This window comes from Gracilinanus agilis, chromosome 1, assembly GCF_016433145.1.
Source record: "Gracilinanus agilis isolate LMUSP501 chromosome 1, AgileGrace, whole genome shotgun sequence".
NCBI lineage: Eukaryota > Metazoa > Chordata > Mammalia > Didelphimorphia > Didelphidae > Gracilinanus > Gracilinanus agilis.
In genome coordinates, this window is record NC_058130.1 from 223708276 (window position 1) to 223720318 (window position 12043).

Sequence of the window (12043 nt, forward strand, 5' to 3'; positions counted from 1 at the left end):
TGTTTCAATGCTTTTTATGGAAAATTCTTGTAAAATAAACAATGAAAATAATAACAGTTTATGCTACAGGATGTGAAAATGGTTCTCAGGGTCAAAATTCTAAATAATAATTGTTCGTCCAAGTCTATATACCCAGAAGGTGGCAAAAAACTGGTTTCAATGTGGACTGATCCAGGGACATCTCTGGAAACTACTTTAAAAAAAATAAATCTGAGTTCTGTTTTTCTAATGTGAGGAGGGAAGGAGAAAAAGAGAACCAATTTTTGTTTACTAGAGGGAAAAAATTATTTTAAAAATAAAAAAAAACTGGAGAGAAAGGGCACTAAAGAACAAAACAATATAACAAAAACTCCTATTGAGTACCAGAAAGTTCAACTGCATAAGAGTTCAAGTTATCTGGTTTAATTGACCTTTTTGACACTATAATGGACACTGAAATTGACAATGTCCTTAAAACAAAAATAGTTTTGTTTTTCTTTTTTCTTTTTATCCTTTAAAGGGAACAGATCTCAAAGGTCATCTAGGCCAGCCCGCTCTCTATAGCTTACATCATGCCTCTCATTCATTTGAATTCAAAAGCAATCTCAGACATCAAATTCTGGGCCATTATGTAATTACCTAAACTAATTCTTGACCTATAAAAGTTTTCTAATACTAAGACATAGTAAGCAAGTCATTAATGATAATATTTAATTCAGGAATACAAGCAAAACTTAACAAAGTTGAAATAAAATAATTCTGTCACCTGTGGATAAGCATCTTCAAATGCACGATCAGGTGTCATGTGCTTGATAACATCCGCTAAAACTGTATTGACTTCACGTTTCTATTTGGGGAAAAATTAGATCCATTACACTGTGAACAAATTAGTGAAAATTTTACTGCTAAAAGGACACACATTTATGGAACCCATAAATCAATTCCCCCCAAAATGCTTCATAACTCAAATTTAGGAGAAGTAATACAATTCATGTTGCTTGTCTAGTATGGCACTTCCTACAAACCATCTAGAAAGATGTTTATAACCAAACGATATAGCTCCCCTCCCAGAAAACCTCTAATCCCATTTTCAAAGATTCTGATAGATGCTATGCCTGTCTTCGGGGTAATATAAGAAAGAAACTCTTCCTCTGCCTTGCAGTTATATAAAGCCCTTAACAATAAGGCTCTGATCTCTCTTTCCTAACTGATTCTGCATTACTCCTCCTCTCACTGTATGGTCCAGCTAAATTGGCCAATTCACAGACTTCTCAATTTGACACTCCCATCTCCTTTTTCCAGCCTTTGTACAGTTGGGGTTGTGTTTTCCTTCCTCAGTTTCACCTCTTAAATCTCTAACTTCCTTCAAGGGTCAGCTCAAGTGCTACCTCCTATGAAAAGGTCTAACTCAATCCCTTCAACTGATGCTACCCTCCCTCTGAAATTACTTGGTAGCTAGTTTGTATAAGTTTCATATTTACATGTATGCACACACACTGGTTTCTTCCCAGTTGAATGCAAGCTTTTTGAAGGAAGGAACAAAATTTGTAGTTTGTTGAGTTTGGGGTTTTTTGCACATGCCTAGCAGCACTAGGATAGGCACACAGTAAGAAAGACACTCAATAAACACCTGCTGTTTTAAATTAGCATAAAGTCCTGCTTATGTTATATAACAATTATATACAAAAAATGAACAAATCTAATTTTTTTTACTATGGAAAAGCAAGCACACCTTTTTGTAAAAACAAAAAGATGGTTTTTCACAAAATTTTGAAATAGTGACATACCGTGAAATGCCTGCATGTATATTCTATCCACACTTCAGCACAATTAATATAGTCCTACAAAGAAAATATAAATTATTTAAAAGCACTAGCTACAAAACATTAAGAGTCTTTTAATACAAACAGAAACCATATCCAGTCAAGCATGAAGCCTACTCATGAGCTCTGATCCACAAAACAATTTAGATTGACACAAGTACCACCAGCCCATGTTATATTCTCTCTCCTATGAACTCTTATGACTTTTAACCTACCATTTTCAGCACTTACATAATGTCTTGTATTGCTGCTCATTATCTTTTTATGTTTTCTTTTATGTCTTATCCCCTCAATCTGTTTACAAGCTCTTTGAAAGCAGCTATAATGCATATTTGGCCTATTGCCAAATTCTATTTTGATGCCTTTGTAAAGAGATTTGATTTACACTAATATAAATATATCTAGTTTTGCTGATATTTGTCCCCTAGTACTTTTCAAGATTTAATTTTATAAAACCCTGAATATTTGAGTACTGTCCAGTTTTTCAACAATGAAAGCATTAATAAAAATGTATTTTCTTAAAAAGATATATTTTAAAATATTAATATCAAGGCATATAATTTGAAATTTGGTGCATTCTTTATATAGAAGAGATATACACCTTTTCATGAATTGAGTGAATCTTCTTCTTAATCTCTGTAGGCAAATCACCAAATCTCTGTAATATGTTTAAAAATGTGAGAATGAATAATATGGAAATATGTTTTGAGTGATAACACATGTATAACCCAGTGGAATTGTTTCTTAACTCCAGGAAGGGGGAAGGAACAGGGGAGGGAGACAACATGAATCATGTAACTTTAGAAAACCTATGTGTAAATTTGTTATTCGAATAAAATAAAGAAAAATCTGGGAGCTCTAAAAATTAAAAAAAATTAATAAATGTGAGAGCAGTCTGTGTCATTGGATTTTAGCTCTAAAATAAAAGGAAGTTGACAGAGTTTAATAAAGAAACTAATTATGTGAAAAATTTCAACTCTCTTCTGGAAAGAGGATTTAACTAAATTTAGTAAGGATGGTTACATATGATTGGAAAGACAGTCACAGGAAAATGGGGTATGTAACTCAACATACCTTTCTCTTCTTTTTTGTTTTGTTTTGAGTGTGGAAGAGAAAGAAAATGCTAAAAGAAGAAAAGTATTTAATCTCAATTTTTTAAAATGAGTAAACAGAGAATATTATATTCCAGGAAATAATTGGAAATGTTAAAAAGACAAATTAACATCTTCTCTCTGATAAGCAAGTAGTTGAAGACTTGTTCTAAAAGGCTGGAAAACAGAAATAAAGGCTTAAAATTCAAAGGTCTTAAAGGAGATAAAAGGATGGAGAAAGCTGCCAATATAGGAAATTTGATGCCACAGCTGCTCCAAAGCCCTAGGGAGCCAAAACCACATACACCCTCAAGACAGCTTCTAACTAAAAAGTAAAATTCAACTAATATTGTTTTCATAAATCTGAGACAGAACCAGAAAAAGAACCAAAGAGGGATGTTAATGGCTGAAGTTTAATAAGGAAAGTGTGCTGAAGTAATGAAATTTCTTTAATTCTCTTAAAAATACATTTTATTAATGGCTTTTGTTTTTAACACCAGAATAATTCCCCTTACACATCACTTACACTTTTAAGCAAAAACATTCTATACAGCTTGTGTCTGAAAATGTATATAATATTCTATCCTAATACCCTCCCCCCATCCCTATCTATCTGCCCTAATAGAGGAAGTACATTTCATTATCTCTTCTCAGGAAACTTTACTGGTTTTTCCATTACTTAAAATTAAACGTCCTTTAGTTAATATTCTCATTTACACTCTATCTATTGTGTCCTTGGTTCTACTTATTTTAATTTCCATTAGTTCATATAAATCTTCCCATGCTTCTCTGAATTGTTCACTTTGATAATCTCTTCCTATACAATCTATTTATTATATTCATGTGCCAAAAGATTTTTATGTTGAGGGACACATACTTTATTTCTAGCTTTTTGCTAACACAAAGAATACTGCTACAAATATTTCGGCATATATTAGGCTACTGTTTTGTCTGACTTCCTTGGATTATATATTCCCAGAAGTGGAATTTCTATGTCAAAGAGGATCAAGAGTCTAGTCATTTTTTATTTTATAATCTCAACTTGGAATCTAGACCTGGACCCATTTCATAGCTCCATGAAGGGAGCATCAATGTATGTGTCTAATGTATGTGAACCCTCTGACACTTTGTCTTTTTTTCATCCTTGACAATTTACGTGGAGGGAAGTAAACCCTTAGAGTTGATTTAATTTTTTCTGCTGTTAATGATTTGGAGAATGTTTTCACAAGGTCATTTCTGGAAGCCTAGGTGGCAGCCCTTTGATCCTCTCCCCACCCTGTGACCACTGGTGCAGGGAGCACAGAGTGCTTCATCAGTTAAAAAGAAGAGAGAGCTTCAGGTTGATTCTCTTCTTCCAGGTACATCACAAAACTCTGAGACTTTCTGTGAGGGATAAGAGGATGGCCTTCTCCAGCCTGACAGTATGGCAACTGTTGCCACATGCAACTAAACCAAGGGATTGACTAAAGGAGCTAAGCTTGGTCCCTTCAAGCCCTTGGCTGCCTTTTCTGCTTTGGGTTTACTTCCTTGAGCATCTGTGATCAATCAACAATTCTAAAGACGGGCATGTGTAGCCTTAGAGGCAATCTTGTGAGACTAAGAGTTCAAAGTTTCTGGGATCTTCATCTGGTGCTACATGCACTGTGGGAAGCATCCCCCATATTCACTATAGTACTTCTTAAAGGAGAAAATAACCACTGATGGGAATGAACCCAAGTCCTGGTATGTCCTACCAGAAGACATGGACCTGGAGATAAATGTTTGCATAGTACCAGAGCTAAGATAAAATATACAATGCCTAGTCATTGGTCCTACAAACAGTATATAGTTGTCCTTTGCTATATTGTGGTTCATTTATTGAGGATTCACTGTATCACAGGTTTAAAAAAAAAAAAAAAGTCATTCTGTGTCATGGAGTTACACTTATCGCAGCACACTATTGGCTAATGGAATGAAAGCCAATCAACCACAGCACTGATTCTGTAAACTGGGCACTGATTGGCTCAGTGACTGTAGGTTAATAAGAGTGTGAAAAAGTGGGGCAGCTGGGTGGCTCAGTGGATTGAGATCCAGGCCTAGAGACGGGAAGTCCTAGGTTCAGATCTGACCTCGGACACTTCCCAGTTGTGTGACCCTGGGCAAGTCACTTGACCCCCATTACCTACCCTTACCACTCTTCTGCCTTGGAGCCAATACACAGTATTGACTCCAAGATGGAAAGTAAGGGTTTAAAAAAAAGAGTGTGAAAAAGGTTTATAGGAGAATGGGAAGGGTTTATAAAGCCTTCAAATATATGTAAATAGTAAAATAAATATAACTCCTCTGCTTTGCAGATTTTTACCTATTATAGAGGTCTCTGGAACATAACTCCCAACAGGTGAGGAATTGCTGTATCTTTTTTTAACTCTTACCTTCTGCTTTAGAATCAATACTAAGCAGTACTGAAAAGCAGTAAAGGATAGAGAAGGGATTGAGTTTCTTACCCAGAGTCACATAGCTAGGTTGTTTCTGAGGTCACATTTGAATTCAGGACCTCTAATCTCCAGGCCTAGCTCTCTATCCACTAGTCCACCTCGCTCAGTATCATATGTTGATATTTTAAGAATCAATATCCTGGGAAAGCATAACAATATATATATATATATTTCTGCTTTGCTTGTTTAAATTCTTATGTCAGTGTGTAGTTTGAGTCTTAATTTCATCAAGCATTTCTTTTGCGTAGGGGAGATAAATAGATGTCCTAGACCTGATCTACACTATACATTAAGTACCTTTCTACTCTCCTCACTTTGGAAAGCCTCTAAACATGAGCCAAAACCTATGGTTTAAGTAATTTTCCCAAGGGTGCCATTACAGAGTTATAAAGATACAAAGTATGAGCAGAAAAGAGCCTAAGCCCTTTTGTAAATTGTCAGGCTCCCCCAGGACTGAACCTGTTCAAGGGTCCAGTGCTGAAAAAGGCTTTGTAAGGAAGATAAAAAGGACAACTGCCCCAGTCTCCTGGTCCACTTAGCTGGAATAAAGTGTCTTTGTCACAATACAATTAATGCAAAAAAAAGAACAATAAAACTGAAGACTGTGTAATTATACTAACCAGGTTTGGCCTCAAAAAAGAAATGAGAAAATCCACCTCTCACTTTTTTGCACAAGTGGAGGAATATAAGTATATATCATACTTCAAATGTCAGACTCCACTGAAATCTGCTTTTTCCCCTTTCTTCCTTATTTGTTACAGGGGATGGTTCTCTGGATCAAAGAGTAGAGAAAGGGAAATAAAGATGATGTAAAAACAAGAGAAGAAGGGAGGGAAGAAGGAGAAAAGAAAGAAGGAAATGAGGAAGAAAGGGAAGAAGGGAGGAAGGGAACAATTCCCTCCTGAAAATGATATGAATTTGTTCCTATTTAATGTAAACATACAGTATTAGATTGGCTTATTAAAATTGATAAGCCAAAAAAGAAAAGGGGGTGAGGTTTTGTGCTTTAGAAAATATTGTAGTTCTTCAAAGCCTTTAATCATATGTATTCTTTTAATTTTTATGCCATGGCTTTAGGGCATAGGGTATAATTGCACAAATCAAATAAACATCTACATAGATAACAGACCTATACAATGAGCTCAAGAATAATTAAAGGTTTCCACTTCTAAAAAACAGAAATGCAAATACTTTTATGATGAGAGCTTTTCAAGAAAAAAAATGTACATATGCTGGAGAATTTGGTTAAATGTGGATTTGATTTCTTAACTGGTAACTCACCTGTGGATTCTTCAATTTAGTAATAACTTTCCAGGCTTCATTCAATATTTGAAGTCGATCACTTTCAGGGGGATCAGCCAAGGCTAAGTTTAAGCCCAATGAGCGAAAAAGGAGATGCTGAGAAAACATCCAATCATTCTGTTACTATTGGTGTATTATGATATAAAGGAAGAAATACTGGATTTGGAGTCGGATGACCTAAACTCAAATAAAGTCATTCTCCATGGACCTTTATTTTCTAACCAGTACAAAGGAGAAACCAGATGTTGGGGTCCCCCTCCCCACTCGAACTCCTATGATTTTAAATCAGACATGGGAGATTTTTAAAACAGGGAGAAAAAGTAGTGACTCTTAAGGTTATTGTTTTAAATATTCATTTCTAAATCTCTGCTATAGCATGGGTTATATATACATATATATATATAACATGGGTTAAATGTGAGAAACTTTTAAAAAGTCAGCATTATATTTCCTTCTACTTTACTAGATAAAATATTCTACTGGACAGTATCTTTCAGAGTTATTCTGTGATAGAATGTTTTTAAAAATCTAGGGCCAAAGTCTATAAAACTATTTCAAAGAGTTATTTCAGAAAATTTAGGACTAGAGTGTCTGACATACAGCAATTACATGTTGTACAACATTCTCAATCTCTAAATCATCTTTCACCTTTTTTTTTTAACAGAAACAGAGGTTTCATTTGTATTCTTCTTGGACTGTGTTACCCAAAACACCTGATTCTCTCCCTTGTGAGCTATCAACTAAACACTGCTTATTTGTTCTCTCACTGAACATTAAGTCAAAAGCCTACCTTGGGGAATCCAGACTCATCACACTCTTTAATCATGCCAATAAAATCCATAGACCTCGTAGCAATAAACTCAGCTCTAAATGCTGACATCACAGAATTCAATAGCAAAGCACTGCAAGAAACATTACACCAATCAACAGTGCCTCCCATCAATAAAAGCCATTTTAATTTACAATTTACAGTGCTTTAATAGATAAACAACAGCAATTTAATGTGTGCTTTAAAAAAAAACCAACTGAAGGAAAAAGTCAACTTGGAAGAAAAGCATGTTCAAATGTTCAAGTCAGTATTCAAGTAAAAAAGTTTAATGACAACATTGCCTATAGTCTGAGAAAAAAAGGTAACATTCTTTACACAATATTCAAGAAAAGATACAAGTAAACATTAGAAAATGAGATAAACCAAAATGAATTTCTTTTCCATTTCTAATTCCTATTCACTTTAGCTTATTGTTATTAAAAATAAAATATCTGGAGGTAGCTAGGTAGTTCAGTGGATTTGAGAAACAGGCCTAGAGACTGGAGGGTCCTAAGTTCAAATCTGACCTCAGACACTTCCTAGATGTGTGACCCTGGGCAAGTCACTTAACCTTTATTGCCTAGCTCTTACCACTCTTTTGCTTTGGAACCAATAGAAAGTACTAATTCTAAGGTGGGAGGTAAGGGTTTTAAAAAATAAAATAAATTTAATTAATTAATTGACATATCTGATTTCTGCATGTGTAAACAACCAAATAAGTTCATGATGACTAGGAAACTAAACTAATGTCTAATAATTCTATCCACCACATTAGATATTTCCCATGTCTTTAAAGCTGCCAATCAAAACATTTTCAAATTTAGAAAAATTTTAATTTAAATCATAAAGCATATAAGAGCAAATCCTTCCCTTAAGAGTACCCAGTAGAGTTTATCAAAACAATATTGGTGAAACAAGGCCAACAAACAATTATATACACAGTATACCTAACTACATACAACTGGTCAGCTGATAATACTTTACAAATAGTATTTTTCAGCAAATTCTTCCTTTGGCCTCAAACAACCGTGTGAACTTATGCCATTAATTAACTTCCGTCTGCTTTGGTTTATAAAGTGGAAATATTTTTAATATACTTTTCAAAGGTTTTAGGGAAAATAAAGTTTCAGGATGCTATATGATACTCAGTTATATTTACTAAAAGCAGCAAAAGATTCTGTATAAGGACTAGCAGAGAAAGAAGCAGAAGTCCCAGGTACAATTATTTTGATTTTTCCCTAATATGATGAGAGGAAGTAAGGCGTGGGAGACAGAGTCTCAGAGCCAGCAACACATGGATTCAAATCCCACCTCTTAAACATACCTACACTCTGGTTCTAGGCAAGTCACTTAATATTCTTGGTGCTCTAGGGGGCTCACTAAGACACTAAAAGTGCCCACCTGCATTGGTGAAGGCAATTCCCTTATCTGGGCCCTACACTAATGACCAGTCTCAATCCCTTTCCCTGCTCTGATCTCTGGGCCACACAGTCTAGTACTTAATCTTGGATGTATTATATACCATTCTCTGTTTAATATGTTTAATCCTTGTGTCCTCAACCAGACAGTCAGGTCTTGGAGGTCAAGGCTCATTTCTAACACTTATTTTTTATTCCCAACAGCACCTAGCAACTGAGATGGGGGTGATCAATAAATGCCTATTGAATAAGATTGTATAGCTACATAAAAACAGAGCAAGGGGTTTTCTATTAGACAGCAAATTAACAATATGTAAGGCAGAGTGAGTATAGCAGCCATATTTTCTTATTCCCTCTGTTAACCAAGCATAAACAGTTGTCACTATACATATCTCTTAAGTAGGAAGAAAAGGCCAAGCTTCTGAATTAATGATTTATTTTTCTAGCTAACTTAAGTGAGAATGATTGCTTATCCTCTCTAAAATAGCACTGGGGGAAATAATAAATAGTCTTATTATCTTCCAAGGACAAGCAAAAAAATGGTTAATGGTTTGGAAAACTGCTTCTAGCTGATCAGAAAAAAGAGTTTCAAACAACCCTTCTACAAGTATGGGCAAAAACTGAACTAACTGGCTCAGAACAGACATTCAATCTTTTATTCTTGCTTTAGGAATGAAAGAATACTTACTTGTTTCCTAGTTTCTTACATCTTTCCATCATCTCAGTAAGTAGAACCTAGGTGAATATTTAATGAAAATTTAGAGGTGAGTTAACCAAATCCACCATTCTTTATAGAAAAGTTCTAATGTAATTGTGCGTTCTAAGCATAAGTAAGCCTTGAAATTCTAAGTCTCTTTTTTTCCCAGAAAAAAAGATTTACCTTAATTGTCTCATTTGAAGTTTTTTCTTCTTCTCCCACCGAATTTCTCCCAATGAACTCCCTCCCACAATTCTCCCCTTAACCTAAACAAAGTGGGAATTAATTGGATGTTAATTCCACATAGTCTTGGGGGTAGGGGAGGAAAAACTTCTGTATACATTTTGATAACCAATAGTTTTGAATAATGCCTGACTCACAGAAGACTCATAACAAATTTTTGTTGATTACTGAATGATTATAAAGGTTCTTAAGACATTCTATCCCAAAAGAGTCACTTAACAAAAAAGAAAAAAAAATAAGAAATAAAAGCAACTTTTAAGGGAAGGGTCTGCCACCAGGAGAACAGAAAAGATCTTGAATAGTGTTGCTGAGACTCACTACTGAAATTCACTCTAGGCAAATATAAAGTAAGCAAAACTGTGTGTAATGTTGTCCCACCTCTCCTACTAGTAGCCAATAAATACTTGTTGAACTATATTGAAAAGGAGTAAATATAGTTATATAGATCACAGATCAAAAGGTTTACCTAGTATCTTGGTATACCTCCTAAGTCATGCTTCTTATCCACAGCTGAGCCCTAAATAATACCAAATTATCTGGTATTATCTGGTTTTAAATGTGACTTCTACTGGAGTATCTTCTTTTTAATCAAGCACTCCCAGAAGGTACCAACTAGCCTCTGGGGAGCTCCAATTAGGAGGGGTAATGGAAAGGGGTATCTTGTAAGTCTAGTTTCCTTGCACATCCCCCAAGAGGAAGTAAATACATGAAGACTTGGCACACCACTCCTAGAAGAGCATATTGGGCAATTCAAATCATTTGGGCCATGAAGAAAATAAGCTTTCAAAATTTTAAATAAAATATGGTTGTATTTGAAATATATCTCACTAAAGAACTGTGAAAGCATTTGGATGCTTTCCGGAAATACAAATATTTTAAAGTATAAATGGAGCCAAAAAGCCATGTCTGGATCACAGGCATGTTTGCCAAAAATTCTTTATCTGAAAAGATGACAAAGTTGATTGTCTTTGGCAAGAACAAGATGCACACCAATTCAAATCAGACTTTGATTTAAGGAAGTCTTTTGGCAGTGATAAACTACTGCAAACGCTATAGTTTAGCCAATTTTTCTTTAGCATATACTACATATTTAGATAGGCTTAAAAGGGGTGTAAAACAGGTGAAATAATCAATTCCTCTTGTCTTGCAGCATTTCATTGTGAACTTTAACTTTTTAGATATTTCTTTAGAGTACATGCTGTTATTAGGCTTGTAGCAATTTTTTTATAATACCTTCACAAATATGACTTCATGAAAAATAAATTTAATAAATGAGATGTTATATATCTATTTTCACAGCTGAGACAGGAAGGTTAAGAACAGTCATACAATGACCTACAGATAAGACCTAGTGTCATTTCTACAAATCTAGAGTACCCAAAATTACATGAAAGTTACTACTTTCCGCATAAATTATATACCCAGTACATAAAAAAGATGACTATCCTAGAGTTGTTACTGGGACAGAAAGTAAGAGTTATTTAAAAAAAAAAAACTAAATAGTGTTAACAAAACAAAGAGAAGCACTGCTCTGATATGGACACAACTTGTTTCAAGAGAGAACTCCAGACAAAGACTGATGTAGGAGTTAATGTTTAGAGCAAAACAATGTAACAGCTCATACTAATGCTTCTCAGATTGAGAACAAGAAAGATTGGGCAAACTGCTGCAGGACTTTATACTGTTTTGGGAAATGGTACAAATTAAGTGCATAATTAAAATATTTATTTTGAGTATTTTTCTCTTTACTTTTTTTGATTGCCAATCAAGCATACCTAAATTTGTATGTTGAATTTATATAAAATGCTACTATATGGTTAATAAACCTTAACAGAACAACTTCCACATACCTAAATTCAATCTATCCCTAAAGGCACATTTAAAATTTTACTTCCTCTGGGGCAGCTGGGTGGCAACTTGGATTGAGCCAGGCCCAGAGATGGGAGGTCCTAGGTTTAAATGTGGTCTCAGACACTTCCCAACTGTGTGACCCTGGGCAAGTCACTTAACCCCCATTGCCTAGCCTTACCACTCTTCTGCCTTGGAGCCAATACACAGTATTGATTCTAAGACAGAAAGTAAGGGTTTTAAAAAATAAAATGAAATTCTACTTCCTCCATGTAGAGTTCCTTTGTATTCCATCTCTGATGTATGACCCTTCCTCATGAACACATACTGTCATATTATCACTATTGTTTTCTTTTATTA

The 12043-nt window shown here is 34.7% G+C and overlaps 1 protein-coding gene across 4 annotated transcripts in view; it reads right to left on the reverse strand.

Annotated features, from left to right (window-relative positions):
• VPS35L (VPS35 endosomal protein sorting factor like) overlaps positions 1-12043 on the reverse strand; it is a 112307-nt gene that overhangs the window by 52989 nt on the left and 47275 nt on the right. For all 4 annotated transcript variants that reach the window (XM_044660399.1, XM_044660391.1, XM_044660383.1 and 1 more), the window contains 5 exons: positions 9584-9630; positions 7460-7571; positions 6649-6765; positions 1767-1820; positions 746-826 (listed from right to left, as the gene is read on the reverse strand). In XM_044660399.1, coding sequence (XP_044516334.1) covers positions 746-826; positions 1767-1820; positions 6649-6765; positions 7460-7571; positions 9584-9630 — 411 coding nt within the window. The remainder of the gene's footprint in view (positions 1-745; positions 827-1766; positions 1821-6648; positions 6766-7459; positions 7572-9583; positions 9631-12043) is intronic.